The sequence below is a fragment of the Oncorhynchus clarkii genome, chromosome 13 (assembly GCF_045791955.1).
Source record: "Oncorhynchus clarkii lewisi isolate Uvic-CL-2024 chromosome 13, UVic_Ocla_1.0, whole genome shotgun sequence".
NCBI lineage: Eukaryota > Metazoa > Chordata > Actinopteri > Salmoniformes > Salmonidae > Oncorhynchus > Oncorhynchus clarkii.
In genome coordinates, this window is record NC_092159.1 from 7,922,623 (window position 1) to 7,940,287 (window position 17,665).

At 47.3% G+C, this 17,665-nt stretch overlaps 1 protein-coding gene across 1 annotated transcript in view; it reads left to right on the plus strand.

Annotated features, from left to right (window-relative positions):
• Positions 1–4,249: 4,249 nt before the first annotated feature.
• Positions 4,250–17,665, plus strand: part of LOC139423662 (tuberin-like) — a 39,150-nt gene continuing 25,734 nt past the window's right edge. Inside the window, exons 1-8 of the mRNA XM_071175270.1 lie at positions 4,250–4,447; positions 4,770–4,863; positions 5,377–5,479; positions 5,938–6,035; positions 9,821–9,988; positions 15,994–16,155; positions 16,627–16,785; positions 17,387–17,499. Coding sequence (XP_071031371.1) covers positions 4,330–4,447; positions 4,770–4,863; positions 5,377–5,479; positions 5,938–6,035; positions 9,821–9,988; positions 15,994–16,155; positions 16,627–16,785; positions 17,387–17,499 — 1,015 coding nt within the window. The 5' untranslated portion in view covers positions 4,250–4,329. The remainder of the gene's footprint in view (positions 4,448–4,769; positions 4,864–5,376; positions 5,480–5,937; positions 6,036–9,820; positions 9,989–15,993; positions 16,156–16,626; positions 16,786–17,386; positions 17,500–17,665) is intronic.

The following is a 17,665-nucleotide window of genomic DNA, read 5'->3' on the forward strand; positions in this document are numbered from 1 at the left end:
ACGTTGATGAGTTTTCTGTGATAGTCGTTAGCACGTTGATGAGTTTTCTGTGATAGTCGTTAGCACGTTGATGAGTTTTCTGTGATAGTCGTTAGCACGTTGATGAGTTTTCTGTGATAGTCGTTAGCACGTTGATGAGTTTTCTGTGATAGTCGTTAGCACGTTGATGAGTTTTCTGTGATAGTCGTTAGCACGTTGATGAGTTTTCTGTGATAGTCGTTAGCACGTTGATGAGTTTTCTGTGATAGTCGTTAGCACGTTGATGAGTTTTCTGTGATAGTCGTTAGCACGTTGATGAGTTTTCTGTGATAGTCGTTAGCACGTTGATGAGTTTTCTGTGATAGTCGTTAGCACGTTGATGAGTTTTCTGTGATAGTCGTTAGCACGTTGATGAGTTTTCTGTGATAGTCGTTAGCACGTTGATGAGTTTTCTGTGATAGTCGTTAGCACATTGATGAGTTTTCTGTGATAGTCGTTAGCACGTTGATGAGTTTTCTGTGATAGTCGTTAGCACGTTGATGAGTTTTCTGTGATAGTCGTTAGCACGTTGATGAGTTTTCTGTGATAGTCGTTAGCACGTTGATGAGTTTTCTGTGATAGTCGTTAGCACGTTGATGAGTTTTCTGTGATAGTCGTTAGCACGTTGATGAGTTTTCTGTGATCGAGTCGTTAGCACGTTGATGAGTTTTCTGTGATAGTCGTTAGCACGTTGATGAGTTTTCTGTGATAGTCGTTAGCACATTGATGAGTTTTCTGTGATAGTCGTTAGCACGTTGATGAGTTTTCTGTGATAGACGTTAGCACGTTGATGAGTTTTCTGTGATAGAGTCGTTAGCACGTTGATGAGTTTTCTGTGATAGTCGTTAGCATGTTGATGAGTTTTCTGTGATAGTCGTTAGCACGTTGATGAGTTTTCTGTGATCGAGTCGTTAGCACGTTGATGAGTTTTCTGTGATAGTCGTTAGCACGTTGATGAGTTTTCTGTGATAGTCGTTAGCACGTTGATGAGTTTTCTGTGATAGTCGTTAGCACGTTGATGAGTTTTCTGTGATAGTCGTTAGCACGTTGATGAGTTTTCTGTGATAGTCGTTAGCACGTTGATGAGTTTTCTGTGATAGTCGTTAGCACGTTGATGAGTTTTCTGTGATAGTCGTTAGCACGTTGATGAGTTTTCTGTGATAGTCGTTAGCACGTTGATGAGTTTTCTGTGATAGTCGTTAGCACGTTGATGAGTTTTCTGTGATAGAGTCGTTAGCACGTTGATGAGTTTTCTGTGATAGTCGTTAGCACGTTGATGAGTTTTCTGTGATAGACGTTAGCACGTTGATGAGTTTTCTGTGATAGTCGTTAGCACGTTGATGAGTTTTCTGTGATAGTCGTTAGCACGTTGATGAGTTTTCTGTGATAGTCGTTAGCACGTTGATGAGTTTTCTGTGATAGTCGTTAGCACGTTGATGAGTTTTCTGTGATAGTCGTTAGCACGTTGATGAGTTTTCTGTGATAGTCGTTAGCACGTTGATGAGTTTTCTGTGATAGTCGTTAGCACGTTGATGAGTTTTCTGTGATAGTCGTTAGCACGTTGATGAGTTTTCTGTGATAGTCGTTAGCACGTTGATGAGTTTTCTGTGATAGTCGTTAGCACGTTGATGAGTTTTCTGTGATAGTCGTTAGCACGTTGATGAGTTTTCTGTGATAGTCGTTAGCACGTTGATGAGTTTTCTGTGATAGTCGTTAGCACGTTGATGAGTTTTCTGTGATAGTCGTTAGCACGTTGATGAGTTTTCTGTGATAGTCGTTAGCACATTGATGAGTTTTCTGTGATAGTCATTAGCACGTTGATGAGTTTTCTGTGATAGAGTCGTTAGCACGTTGATGAGTTTTCTGTGATAGTCGTTAGCACGTTGATGAGTTTTCTGTGATAGTCGTTAGCACGTTGATGAGTTTTCTGTGATAGTCGTTAGCACGTTGATGAGTTTTCTGTGATAGTCGTTAGCACGTTGATGAGTTTTCTGTGATAGTCGTTAGCACGTTGATGAGTTTTCTGTGATAGTCGTTAGCACGTTGATGAGTTTTCTGTGATAGTCGTTAGCACGTTGATGAGTTTTCTGTGATAGTCGTTAGCACGTTGATGAGTTTTCTGTGATAGTCGTTAGCACGTTGATGAGTTTTCTGTGATAGTCGTTAGCACGTTGATGAGTTTTCTGTGATAGTCGTTAGCACGTTGATGAGTTTTCTGTGATAGTCGTTAGCACGTTGATGAGTTTTCTGTGATAGTCGTTAGCACGTTGATGAGTTTTCTGTGATAGTCGTTAGCACGTTGATGAGTTTTCTGTGATAGTCGTTAGCACGTTGATGAGTTTTCTGTGATAGTCGTTAGCACGTTGATGAGTTTTCTGTGATAGAGTCGTTAGCACGTTGATGAGTTTTCTGTGATAGTCGTTAGCACGTTGATGAGTTTTCTTGGTCGTTAGCAATGTAGCTTTTTTAGCACGTTGAGGCAGGTCTATTCAATGTAGCTAATACTATGGCTGGTAAAAAGTGTCTGCTGAATTTAAATCACTAGATACTATAGCTGGTAAAAAGTGTCTGCTGAATTTAAATCACTAGATACTATGGCTGGTAAAAAGTGTCTGCTGAATTTAAATCACTAGATATTATAGCTGGTAAAAAGTGTCTGCTGAATTTATGCCACCTATAGCTGGTAAAAAGTGTCTGCTGAATTTAAATCACTAGATACTATGGCTGGTAAAAAGTGTCTGCTGAATTTAAATCACTAGATACTATGGCTGGTAAAAAGTGTCTGCTGAATTTAAATCACTAGATACTATGGCTGGTAAAAAGTGTCTGCTGAATTTAAATCACTAGATACTATGGCTGGTAAAAAGTGTCTGCTGAATTTAAATCACTAGATACTATGGCTGGTAAAAAGTGTCTGCTGAATTTAAATCACTAGATACTATGGCTGGTAAAAAGTGTCTGCTGAATTTAAATCACTAGATACTATGGCTGGTAAAAAGTGTCTGCTGAATTTAAATCACTAGATACTATGGCTGGTAAAAAGTGTCTGCTGAATTTAAATCACTAGATACTATGGCTGGTAAAAAGTGTCTGCTGAATTTAAATCACTAGATACTATGGCTGGTAAAAAGTGTCTGCTGAATTTAAATCACTAGATACTATAGCTGGTAAAAAGTGTCTGCTGAATTTAAATCACTAGATACTATGGCTGGTAAAAAGTGTCTGCTGAATTTAAATCACTAGATACTATGGCTGGTAAAAAGTGTCTGCTGAATTTAAATCACTAGATACTATAGCTGGTAAAAAGTGTCTGCTGAATTTAAATCACTAGATACTATGGCTGGTAAAAAGTGTCTGTGTCTATGCTGAATTTAAATCACTAGATACTATAGCTGGTAAAAAGTGTCTGCTGAATTTAAATCACTAGATACTATAGCTGGTAAAAAGTGTCTGCTGAATTTAAATCACTAGATACTATGGCTGGTAAAAAGTGTCTGCTGAATTTAAATCACTAGATACTATAGCTGGTAAAAAGTGTCTGCTGAATTTAAATCACTAGATACTATAGCTGGTAAAAAGTGTCTGCTGAATTTAAATCACTAGATACTATGGCTGGTAAAAAGTGTCTGCTGAATTTAAATCACTAGATACTATAGCTGGTAAAAAGTGTCTGCTGAATTTAAATCACTAGATACTATGGCTGGTAAAAAGTGTCTGCTGAATTTAAATCACTAGATACTATAGCTGGTAAAAAGTGTCTGCTGAATTTAAATCACTAGATACTATGGCTGGTAAAAAGTGTCTGCTGAATTTAAATCACTAGATACTATAGCTGGTAAAAAGTGTCTGCTGAATTTAAATCACTAGATACTATGGCTGGTAAAAAGTGTCTGCTGAATTTAAATCACTAGATACTATGGCTGGTAAAAAGTGTCTGCTGAATTTAAATCACTAGATACTATAGCTGGTAAAAAGTGTCTGCTGAATTTAAATCACTAGATACTATGGCTGGTAAAAAGTGTCTGCTGAATTTAAATCACTAGGTGTTTGAGTGAAAGACAATTCCATTAATGGCATCTGCGACTGTAGGCCTAAGTAGAAAATAAAACATTTGTGCAAGTGACCATAATCCTCGGGCAGGTAAAAACAGCTTGTGCCTTTTTGAGAGTTTCATCTCATAATCTGATCATAAATAACATCATCGTTGTTCTCTTCTCTCTCTTCGTCTTCATCTCTCAGAGGGAGTTGGTTCAGTGTCTGGAAGCAGGGCTGATATACCGCTGTGCCAAGCAGTGTGTGGTTGCCCTGACAATGTGCACCGTGGAGATGCCTGACATCATGATTAAACTCCTCCCCGCCCTCATCGTCAAGCTGACTCACATCTCGGCAACCGTCGCCATGGCGTCGCCCATGCTGGAATTCCTGTCCAGTGAGAACACACCTTAGTTTACACGCCCTGATTGATGGAAGCCAATCAGAGAACAGGATCTGTTTATACAGGAAGTTAGATCAGCCAATGAATGTGTGAAGGATTCTTTGTATTTCACTTCCTAGTTCATGTTAGATAATGTTTACATATGGGAAACACACCTAATACTCCTCACACAGTCATGTTATATACTTTAGTGTCTTTACAGGGAAGATGACTTGTTCAGTTGTAGAATTAGTGACCCCATTACCTGTTGATGATGGTGCCACATGGCAAGGTTAGATTATGTCATGCTAACTGTGTGTGTGTGTGTGTGTTGTAGCTCTGGTGCGGCTGCCACATCTCTATGCTTACTTTGTAGCAGAGCAGTATGTCAGTGTGTTCGCCATCTCCCTGCCCTACACCAACCCCTCCAAGTGAGTACCCGATACACACACGTGTAACAAATGCGTACGCACGCTCACACACACGCTCTCTCACTCTGTTTCTCTCTCTACCTCGCTCTCTCTACCTCGCTCTCTCTCTCTCCCTCTCTCTCTCCCTCTCTCTCTCCCTCCTCTCTCGCTCTCTCTCGCTCTCTCTCGCTCTCTCTCTCTCCCTCCTCTCTCTCTCTCTCTCCCTCCTCTCTACCTCTATCATTTTCTAACTCCTTCTCTCTGTTTCTCTCTCCATCCCCTCTCTCTCTCTTCCCCTCTCTCTCTCCAGGTTTAACCAGTACATTGTCTCTTTCCAGGTTTAACCAGTACATTGTGTCTCTCCAGGTTTAACCAGTACATTGTCTCTCTCCAGGTTTAACCAGTACATTGTGTCTCTCCGGGTTTAACCAGTACATTGTGTCTCTCCAGGTTTAACCAGTACATTGTGTCTCTCCAGATTTAACCAGTACATTGTGTCTCTCCAGATTTAACCAGTACATTGTCTCTCTCCAGGTTTAACCAGTACATTGTGTCGTTGGCTCACCATGTCATCTCCATGTGGTTTATCCGCTGCCGACTCACCTTCAGAAAGGACTTTGTGCAGTACATCACCAAGGTAGGTGGTCTCTGTGTTTACACATAATCTACCTGTTTCCTGAGACATTTTCCTTGTAACCACTCCCTCCTCTCCCTCTCTCTCTCCTCTCACTCTCCTCTCTCCCCCCTCTCTCCTCTTTCTCTCCCCTCTCCCCCTCTCTCCCCCCTCTCTCCCCCCTCTCTCTCTCCCTCTCTCCCCTCTCTCCCCTCTCTCTCCCCTCTCTCTCCCCTCTCTCTCCTCTCTCTCTCCTCTCTCTCTCTCTCTCCCCTCTCTCTCTCTCTCCCCTCTCTCTCCCCTCTCTCTCTCCCCCTCTCTCTCTCTCCCCCCCCCCCTCTCTCCTCTCTCCTCTCTCTCTCTCTCCCCTCCTCTCTCTCTCCCCTCCTCTCTCTCTCTCTCTCTCTCCCCTCTCTCTGCCCTCTTCTCTCCCCCTCTCTCTCCTCTCCTCTCTCTCTGCCCTCTCCTCTCTCTCTCTCCAGGGTCTGCGCTCTAATGCTCTGATGCCGTTCGATGACACCCAGGACACTCAGAGCAGCTTCCGTGCTCGCAGCACCAGCCTCAATGAGAGGCCCAAGAGGTACACACACACACACACACACGGCCGGGTCACATGACTGCTCATTGAAGATCTTGTGACCGCATGGCCGTACAGGAGGTTGGTGTTGTCAAGGTAACACAGGACTCAGCATGACTGTCGTTGTGGTGTGATGGTTGTTTTGGTTTCCCACAGGTTGCTATGGTGATCATTTCTGTTTTGGTGGTTTGTTTTTGTTGGTAAATATGTTCTGTTGGTTGTTGTTGTCAACTCACGCACATTATTACCACAAGATACACAAAGAGGTGGAGAGAGAGGAGATGGGTCTTTTCTCTTTCTCACTCTGTCTCTCTGTCGTGTCATTGACGAAGTGTCATTGTACACTGTCTCTCTGTCTCTCTGTCTCTCTGACTCTCTGTCTCTCTGTCTCTCTGTCTCTCTGTGTCTCTGTGTCTCTGTCTCTCTGTGTCTCTCTCTGTCTCTCTGTGTCTCTCTCTGTCTCTCTGTCTCTCTGTCTCTCTGTCTCTCTGTCTCTCTGTCTCTCTGTCTCTCTGTCTCTCTGTGTCTCTGTCTCTCTGTCTGTCTCTCTCTGTCTCTCTCTGTCTCTCTCTGTCTCTCTGTCTCTCTGTCTCTCTGTCTCTCTGTGTCTCTCTGTGTCTCTCTGTGTCTCTCTGTGTCTCTCTGTGTCTCTCTCTGTCTCTCTCTGTCTCTCTCTGTCTCTCTGTCTCTCTGTCTCTCTGTCTCTCTGTCTCTCTGTCTCTCTGTCTCTCTGTCTCTCTGTCTCTCTCTGTCTCTCTCTGTCTCTCTCTGTCTCTCTCTGTCTCTCTCTTTGTCTCTCTCTCTCTCTGTCTCTCGATCTCGATCAAAGGGTTTTAAAGAGATGCTCAGAGAAATAATCCCCAAATAAAATCACATTATAAAATCTTATAATAAAAGCTAATAATTAAATCACTCACAAAAGTGACTTCCTGAACCCCGTCCCACCTAAATCCTACCCTCTACCCATAACCAGGCCACCCTAATGGTTCCTTTGGAGTGTCAATCAAAATCTACCCAGCTTGGAATTCTGTCATAATCAAGTCCTGACCTGACTGACATCGTCTAGAATCGCTCTTTTTTAATTCTGTGAGCAAGTTGACTTATCCACCAAAGTTGACCATGGACTTGGGGCCCACCCCCCTCCACTCCCAATCGCTTCCCTTGCTTTTTCTGTGGTGACTTTGGGGAGAAGAGTAGATTCTCTCCTTCTTTCTCCTCCTGATTTCCCTCTCTTCTGTTGGCGCTCAAAATGTCACTTCCTGATTTCTTTGTGCCCTCCATGGCAACGCCCATGCTCCCATAGTAACGCACCATAGTAACAAGCACACTCCCATGTTAACTCTCAATAGTAACACATAACAACATCATTCTATTAATAGCCTGTACTGACCCCCTCCCTCCGTCCCAGACCCCTAACCCTGTACTGAACCCAATCCCACTGTCCCAGACCCCTAACCCTGTACTGACCCCCTCCGTCCCAGACCCCCTGACCCTGTCCTGACCACCTCCCTCCGTCCCAGACCCCTAACCCTGTACTGAACCCAATCCCACTGTCCCAGACCCCTAACCCTGTACTGAACCCAATCCCACTGTCCCAGACCCCTAACCCTGTACTGACCCCCTCCCTCCGTCCCAGACCCCTAACCCTGTACTGAACCCAATCCCACTGTCCCAGACCCCTAACCCTGTACTGAACCCAATCCCACTGTCCCAGACCCCCTAACCCTGTACTGAACCCAATCCCACTGTCCCAGACCCCCTAACCCTGTACTGACCCCCTCCGTCCCAGACCCCCTGACCCTGTCCTGACCCCCTCCCTCCGTCCCAGACCCCTAACCCTGTACTGAACCCAATCCCACTGTCCCAGACCCCCTAACCCTGTACTGAACCCAATCCCACTGTCCCAGACCCCCTAACCCTGTACTGACCCCCTCCGTCCCAGACCCCCTGACCCTGTCCTGACCCCCTCCCTACTGTACCAGACCCCCTAACCGTTACTGACCCCCAGCAGCTGTCCCAGACCCCCTAACCCTGTACTGACCACTTCCCCAGACCCCCTAACCCGGTCCTGACCCCAGACCCCCTAACCCTGTACTGAACCCAATCCCACTGTCTCAGACCCCCTAACCCGGTCCTGACACCCACCCTGCCAGACCCCCTAACCCTATACTGACCCCCTAACCCTGTACTGACCCCCTCTGACCCAGACCCCCTAACCCTGTACTGACCCCTCCCACCGTCCCAGACCCCCTCCCACCGTCCCAGACCCCCTCCCACCGTCACAGACCCCCTAACCCTGTACTGACCACTTTCCCAGACCCCCTAACCCTGTCCTGACCCCCTCCCACCGTCCCAGACCCCCTCCCACCGTCCCAGACCCCCTAACCCTGTACTGACCCCCTCCGTACCAGACCCCCTAACCCTGTCCTGACCCCCTCCCACCGTCCCAGACCCCCTGACCCTGTCCTGCTCCTATGTATACTTACTCTATCTACTGTACCTCTGTAGGAGTTGGAGAGATGCATGTCAGGTGTAAAAACACATATCAGACAGCTGTATGATATTAACCTGGTCGTTGTACCAGGGGCTCTTTTCAGCTTTTATATAGTAATGGACGTTTTTAACAAAACAGAGCAGTGAGGCCATCATTAGAGTATTCTCACATTAAACGTGGTTTCTCCCGTAACTTGTCCTCTCTAGTGGTTACAGAATCCAACTATGTCTTAGACTTAGATGGACAGTCTGTCGTAGGATATGAGACCTCCGTTTGTAGTTAGACAGTAGATCATGTGTTCGTGATCTATTGGTTCTTGTGTTTTTAGATCAGCCGTGCTCTCCTCCGACACCTGCTTCATCCAACACATTCCTCTCAGTAGGTCCTGACATTTTGTTGTTGATTTTTGTTTTTAACCTTTAACCTCTTCCTTCCCCCTTGTTGTGCTCATTGGTTTATATTAACCCTCCTCAGGCCGTGCCGATCTCTTCAGTTGGTTGTTTCAGTTGTGTTGATTTGAACCCCTCCTGCTCGGAGTCCATCCTCCTATAACAGATCACTGTGTCCCAAATGGCAGCCTATTCCCTTCACAGGGCACTACTTTTGACCCATAGGGTGGTGCACTGTAGAGGGAATAGGGTGCCATTTTGGGATGCTTCCTGAGTCATGGCAACGTCGGCTTCTCCTCTTACTGCTCAATGTGATGACGTCTCATTTTCTTTCAGGAGTAGTTTGTGTTTGTTGTGGAAAAAGCTGATGCTGTTTATCTCCCTGTTGCTTTATAGTTGTTCCTTCCTTTCTGATATTTCTGTTCCTATTTGTGCGGTTCATAGTGTTTTACTGCTGTTAATTTTCTCAACTTGTTTTTGTTTGTTTGTTTTTGTTTACTCTTCGGTTGATTTGACCCCCCCATCCCCTCCTCTGACTGGGTGCTGCGTTGTGGGTGGGCCCTGACACCCTGGATCCCTCCATTGCTATTGGCACACTCTCTTTTGCTCATCCCCCTGACCTTCGCCCTCTGACCCTTTGACCTTCGTGCCCCACCCCCTTGCCCGTGTCTCCGTTGGTCACCTGGTGGTCGTTCGGGGCCGTTTCTGACGTGACGGGCGACATATCCTGATTTCCGTTTCCTGTTGGCCGTTACCTCTCTCCCCCCGCCCTTACCTCCCTCGCCCACCCCTACTCTGTCCCTCTTTCCAACACACAATCCCACCCCCTATCTCACACACACCAACCTGCCCCCTACCCCCCACACCTTCCACCCTCCACTCCTGCCACGTTGCCATGGTCCCAGTCTACGGGCAGCCAAAATGGCGAAGGCCCACCAGCAGCAGCAGCAGGCGTCAATGGCAGCGGGCGTCGCGGCGAGTACCGGCTCTCCCGTTAAAGAGCTGAGAGATCTGTCGGCCATGGACGCCTTCCGCTCCCGAAGCATCAGCGTCTCCGAGCACGCGGTGCGCAGGTAGAGAGCACTCTGGGTAACCAGGAAATAAAACCCAGAAAATAACATTTCTTGCTTCCGTTGGGGGGGCTTGGTGGTGGGGGGCGGGAGCCGTCGTCATAAGGACCGGTGGGCGGTTGCCAGGGAAACCTGGGTTGGGTGGCGGTGGCATGCTGGAGGAGGATGTGTTGAGTGATTTCGTTGCATGCAGTTTGTGCTTTGGAAAACATCTAGATTTCTGTCGATGTTTTCCTGTTAACCCCGTTTTCGCTTCTTTCATTTCTCTTGATGCTTTGGTTTGTTATGAATAGTTATTTTTTGTTTGTTTTCGGTTGTGGTGTTTGCTGGGTTTTGCTGTGCCGACTGGATTTAATTTACTGACTGACTGAATGGCTGGAGAAAAACATGGCCCTACTCCAAGCAGTGTACTGAGACGATAAGACTGACAGCCACTGCTACCAATGATTGGCTTTTCCTCTTCCCTGTGGGAAGGGACTATTGCGTTCTGGGCCAATGAGAAGCCAGTCTTACACACATGCTTTGCATGCTGCCTGTGTGGTTTTCTGTTGCATTGCGTGTGTTTGACCCACAGATGCTCCGTGTTCCGCTACGCTGATTTACAACCATCTGTCTGTTTGTGGGATGTTGGGATTCCTTGATTATCGGAGTTACAAAATTAAGGTAACTTTCCCACAATTCCCAGGGTTTCAAGAAATCCCGTTTGGAAAATTCCTGGATTTCACGATCATTCCTTCTAGATTCGAGGAATATTCCAATTGGTATGTCTGGGAATTTTGGGGAAAGTTACCAGAATTATGCTACCCCTCATCTATGACCGAGTGACTGACTGAGTTGGGGGTTTTGTGGTGTCTGTCTCCAACTGACTCAATGACTCCTGCCATGGACCAATCACTACACATACTTACCTGTGAGAGTGGCTGACTGTGAGAGTGGCTGACTGTGAGAGTGGCTGACTGTGAGAGTGGCTGACTGTGAGAGTGGCTGACTGTGAGAGTGGCTGACTGTGAGAGTGGCTACCTGTGAGAGTGGCTACCTGTGAGAGAGCGGCTGACTGTGAGAGAGCGGCTGACTGTGAGAGAGCGGCTGACTGTGAGAGAGCGGCTGACTGTGAGAGAGCGGCTGACTGTGAGAGAGCGGCTGACTGTGAGAGAGCGGCTGACTGTGAGAGAGCGGCTGACTGTGAGAGCGGCTGACTGTGAGAGCGGCTGACTGTGAGAGTGGCTGACTGAAAAGTGAATCAGACATTGCAGTTGGTGGTGGTTAGATAATGTTTCATCATTTCTCTCCATCTGTGTATCTCAAACCCATAGGAGTCTATAGGTTGTTATTGAGCTCTCTGTCAGATGGGGAATTAGTTCAGCTGACACTCAACTAGTCAGCTCTCAAATACTAGCCAGTCTGTTTGTTGTCACGGTAACTCGTCGTCATGCCAAACAATTTGTCTTGACAATGACCTCCTATGGAGTTGGCAAGAGCACAAACTGATCTGGGACCAGGCTACTGAAGTACTAGTTCTAATCTATATTGTCCCAAGGAGAGGGAAGAACTGATCTGGGACCAGGCTACTGAAGGACTAGTTCTAATCCAAATGGTCCCAAGGAGAGGGAAGAATTGATCTGGGACCAGGCTACTGAAGTACCAGGAGACGGAGGAAGAAGTGTGTAGTTTACCAGGCCCTGTTACAATCTGTATAACTGTCAGTCCCCCTCCTGACCAGCAGGGTGCAGGAGACGATCACTAGACAGCCTGAGGAGCTTCCCCGTTACACACTGATCCAAGACCAGTTTTGTGTTTCCCCTCTAATGGTTAGGGATAGGATTGGGGCCAGTTGAGCTGATCCTAGATCTGTTTTGTGTTTCCCCTCTAATGGTTAGGGATAGGATTGGGGCCAGTTGAGCTGATCCTAGATCTGTGCCTATAAGAAAGTACAGTATTTGGAATTCCTCGAACAGAAGGTTTAACAGACTCGCCTCAGTGTGTGACTATGGCAACGCCTCAGTGTGTGACTGTGCCTCAGTGTGTGACTATGGCAATGTCTCACACGGCACACTGTTCCCTTCATAGTGCACTGCCTTTGACCAGGGCCCGATGGGGTTGCCTATGGGCCGTGGTCTAAAGTAGTGCACTACATAGGGAATAGGGTGCCATTTGGAACGCGATAACCGACTTGGTGCCTCAGCCGACACCTACTGGCTACAGGTGTCCTGCCTACCTACCACTGGTGATCTGCTTTCTCACACACACACACACACACACACACACACACACACACACACTCTTTTAACTGCCATTCAAGTCATCTTTAATTTAATTTGAAGAGTCCCCTTCTCCATGTCCTTCAGTCTGTACCTCTTAACTCCATAGCAACAGAGCAGCGTTCTATTAGCTCATAAAGGCCTTTGTCTCCAGCTGTTGTTGTTGAGGACATTCAGAGCAGCGTTCTATTAGCTCATAAAGGCCTTTGTCTCCAGCTGTTGTTGTAGAGAACATTCAGAGCAGCGTTCTATTAGCTCATAAAGGCCTTTGTCTCCAGCTGTTGTTGTAGAGAACATTCAGAGCAGCGTTCTATTAGCTCATAAAGGCCTTTGTCTCCAGCTGTTGTTGTAGAGGACATTCAGAGCAGCGTTCTATTAGCTCATAAAGGCCTTTGTCTCCAGCTGTTGTTGTAGAGAACATTCAGAGCAGCGTTCTATTAGCTCATAAAGGCCTTTGTCTCCAGCTGTTGTTGTTGAGAACATTCAGAGCAGCGTTCTATTAGCTCATAAAGGCCTTTGTCTCCAGCTGTTGTTGTAGAGAACATTCAGAGCAGCGTTCTATTAGCTCATAAAGGCCTTTGTCTCCAGCTGTTGTTGTAGAGAACATTCAGAGCAGCGTTCTATTAGCTCATAAAGGCCTTTGTCTCCAGCTGTTGTTGTTGAGAACATTCAGAGCAGCGTTCTATTAGCTCATAAAGGCCTTTGTCTCCAGCTGTTGTTGTAGAGAACATTCAGAGCAGCGTTCTATTAGCTCATAAAGGCCTTTGTCTCCAGCTGTTGTTGTTGAGGACATTCAGAGCAGCGTTCTATTAGCTCATAAAGGCCTTTGTCTCCAGCTGTTGTTGTAGAGAACATTCAGAGCAGCGTTCTATTAGCTCATAAAGGCCTTTGTCTCCAGCTGTTGTTGTAGAGGACATTCAGAGCAGCGTTCTATTAGCTCATAAAGGCCTTTGTCTCCAGCTGTTGTTGTAGAGAACATTCAGAGCAGTGTTCTATTAGCTCATAAAGGCCTTTGTCTCCAGCTGTTGTTGTAGAGAACATTCAGAGCAGTGTTCTATTAGCTCATAAAGGCCTTTGTCTCCAGCTGTTGTTGTAGAGGACATTCAGAGCAGCGTTCTATTAGCTCATAAAGGCCTTTGTCTCCAGCTGTTGTTGTAGAGGACATTCAGAGCAGCGTTCTATTAGCTCATAAAGGCCTTTGTCTCCAGCTGTTGTTGTTGAGGACATTCAGATCAGCGTTCTATTAGCTCATAAAGGCCTTTGTCTCCAGCTGTTGTTGTAGAGGACATTCAGAGCAGCGTTCTATTAGCTCATAAAGGCCTTTGTCTCCAGCTGTTGTTGTTGAGGACATTCAGAGCAGCATTATATTAGCTCATAAAGGCCTTTGTCTCCAGGTATCATCAGGTTGTATCTGTCCTTCAATGGAACACCTGTTTAGTTGAACTTCAATACAACATAACATAACACTAAGACAGACAGGGAGGGAGACAGACAGACAGGCAGAGAGACAGGGAGGGAGACAGACAGACAGGGACGCAGACAGACAGACAGGCAGTTTGAATGATCTACATTAGTTTAAAACACAGTCTTCTCAATATCTAGTATATCATGTAGATGTGTGGACATAGAGGCTGAAAGTATCTGTCCATAAGATTACTTCCTAACTACTTCCTGTTGTAGTTTGGACGGTGTTTGTCTGAACTCTCGGTTCCTACGTCAAACCCGTTCCCTGTGGCGATGTCACTCCCCTTGAAGACCGGCGTAACTTGTCCTACAGAACAGTAGCTGTGTGTTCCGTTAGAGGTGTTCCGTTTCCCCTGGCGGTGGTTACCGTGGTTACCGGGATGCAATGGGGGGTCTCCAGGGAGGAATGCTGAAGGGAGATGTAGATCAGGTGACTGGGATATTACGGTACATCAGTTCCCCCGGGCCCTGAGTTCTGTGCAGCATGTTGTTCTAGTGTTCTCTCTCTCTCTCCTTCAACATAAAAGCGCCTGGTCTTCCTCTCTCTCTCCTTCAACATAAAAGCGCCTGGTCTTCCTCTATCTCTGACACCAGCCGTGGTTCCCGGGCCTTTGTAGAAGAGACACCCTGTCAGCAGTAAGCATAGCACTTCACATCCACAGAGGGAACGGGTGACTTCAAGCGCCCAGGTTGCCGCTACAGTTACTTATACCAAGTCCCAGCTTGTTTGTGTGTGTGGGAGAGAGGTCCCAGCTTGTTTGTGTGTGTGTGGGAGAGAGATTGGCTCATCTGTGTTTGTGTACATCAGAGGTGTACACCTGAGAGAAAGATAAGAGCCAGGCTGTGTGTGGGAGAATGCAATGCTGCGTGTGTGGATCTTGCAAACCGTGTGTGTGTGGATCTTGCAAACCGTGTGTGTGGATCTTGCAAACCGTGTGTGTGGATCTTGCAAACCGTGTGTGTGGATCTTGCAAACCGTGTGTGTGTGGATCTTGCAAACCGTGTGTGTGGATCTTGCAAACCGTGTGTGTGTGGATCTTGCAAACCGTGTGTGTGGATCTTGCAAACCGTGTGTGTGTGGATCTTGCAAACCGTGTGTGTGGATCTTGCAAACCGTGTGTGTGGATCTTGCAAACCGTGTGTGTGTGGATCTTGCAAACCGTGTGTGTGGATCTTGCAAACCGTGTGTGTGTGGATCTTGCAAACCGTGTGTGTGGATCTTGCAAACCGTGTGTGTGGATCTTGCAAACCGTGTGTGTGGATCTTGCAAACCGTGTGTGTGTGGATCTTGCAAACCGTGTGTGTGTGGATCTTGCAAACCGTGTGTGTGGATCTTGCAAACCGTGTGTGTGTGGATCTTGCAAACCGTGTGTGTGGATCTTGCAAACCGTGTGTGTGTGGATCTTGCAAACCGTGTGTGTGTGGATCTTGCAAACCGTGTGTGTGGATCTTGCAAACCGTGTGTGTGGATCTTGCAAACCGTGTGTGTGGATCTTGCAAACCGTGTGTGTGGATCTTGCAAACCGTGTGTGTGGATCTTGCAAACCGTGTGTGTGTGGATCTTGCAAACCGTGTGTGTGGATCTTGCAAACCGTGTGTGTGTGGATCTTGCAAACCGTGTGTGTGGATCTTGCAAACCGTGTGTGTGTGGATCTTGCAAACCGTGTGTGTGTGGATCTTGCAAACCGTGTGTGTGTGGATCTTGCAAACCGTGTGTGTGGATCTTGCAAACCGTGTGTGTGTGGATCTTGCAAACCGTGTGTGTGGATCTTGCAAACCGTGTGTGTGTGGATCTTGCAAACCGTGTGTGTGTGGATCTTGCAAACCGTGTGTGTGGATCTTGCAAACCGTGTGTGTGTGGATCTTGCAAACTGTGTGTGTGTGTGTGGATCTTGCAAACTGTGTGTGTGTGTGTGTGTGTGTGTGTGTCAGCGGAGGCTGCTGAGGGGAGGACGGCTCATAATATTGTCTGGAAGGGAGTAGTTGTAATGGTATCAACGGTTATTTATACTTATAGAATGTGTTTTGATTCCATTCACTCCGTTCCAGCCGTCATTATGAGCCGTCCTCCCCTCAGCAGCCTCCACTGGTGTGTGTGTCTCTCTGACACCCTCTCGGACACCCTTATCTGGGACCCCTCTCTGACACCCTATCTGACACCCTATGTGGCACCCTTATCTGACACCCTTATCTGACACCCTCTCTGACACCCTTATCTGACACCCTCTCTGACACCCTTATCTGACACCCTCTCTGACACCCTTATCTGACACCCCCTGGCTGTAGGATGCACACCTCCAGCACCACGTGTAGTCTGGGTTCTTCTGACGAGAACACCGTGAGCCAGGCAGACGATGGGTTAAAGACCGTCCACCTGGAGTTAACGGAGACCTGTCTGGACATGATGGCTCGATACGTCTTCTCCAACTTCTCAGCCCTGCCCAAGAGGTACGCACGGACGGGGGGGTTGACCACGGGATATTTTCTGCCTTTATTAGTGACCTCGTGGGTCTTCACTCTAGTCTTCATTATTCACCCAATCACAACGGGGGAAAGGACACGAGGTCTATACTCTAGTCTTCATTATTCACCCAATCACAACGGGGGAAAGGACACGAGATCTATACTCTAGTCTTCATTATTCACCCAATCACAACGGGGGAAAGGACACGAGGTCTATACTCTAGTCTTCATTATTCACCCAATCACAACGGGGAAAAGGACACGAGGTCTATACTCTAGTCTTCATTATTCACCCAATCACAACGGGGGAAAGGACACGAGGTCTATACTCTAGTCTTCATTATTCACCCAATCACAATGGGGAAAAGGACACGAGGTCTTCTATGATTATCAACTGCCATAAGCCCTCGGAACTAAGTGACCTTGACTTAACCCCTGACCCTTAACCTTTGCCAGGTCTCCTATAGCAGAGTTCCTTCTGGCGGGGGGTCGCAGTATGACCTGGCTGGTGGGTAACAAGCTGATCACCATAACGACCAGTGGTGGGGTCAGGAGCCAGGCCCTACTGGGAATGGACATGGCTGAGAGGCTGGGAGGAGGGGGAGAGATGACCAGGTAACCACCCACACACACACACAGGAGCCAGGTCCTACTGGGAATGGACATGGCTGAGAGGCTGGGAGGAGGGGGAGAGATGACCAGGTAACCACCCACACACACACACAGGAGCCAGGTCCTACTGGGAATGGACATGGCTGAGAGGCTGGGAGGAGTGGGAGAGATGACCAGGTAACCACCCACACACACAAAGGAGCCAGGCCCTACTGGGAATGGACATGGCTGAGAGGCTGGGAGGAGGGGGAGAGATGACCAGGTAACCACCCACACCCACACACACACACACACACACACACACAGGAGCCAGGCCCTACTGGGAATGGACATGGCTGAGAGGCTGGGAGGAGGGGGAGAGATGACCAGGTAACCACACACACACACAGTAACCCATATACACACACTGTAACCCATATACACACACACACACACACACACACGGTAACACACACACACACACACACACACGGTAACCCATATACACACACACACACACACACACACACACACGGTAACCCATACACAACCACACTGTAACCCATACACACACGGTAACACACCTACTGTCAGTAATATCCGGTCTCTCTCTTGCCCCCTGTAGGTCAGACCCCTCCCTCCACACCCGTCAGACCAAAGAGGCTCCGGCCAAACTGGAGTCCCAGTCCAGTCAACAGCTCAACAGAGCCTCACGCATCAGAGTACGATCCATGTCAGGTAGGAAGAGGAGGAACTCTCTCTGTCTCTCTCACTCTCTATCCTTCTCTCTCTCTACTGTCATCAGAGTACGATCCATGTCAGGTAGGAAGAGGAGGAACTCTCTGTCTCTCACTCTCTATCCTTCTCTCTATCTCTCACTCTCTATCCTTCTCTCTCTACTGTC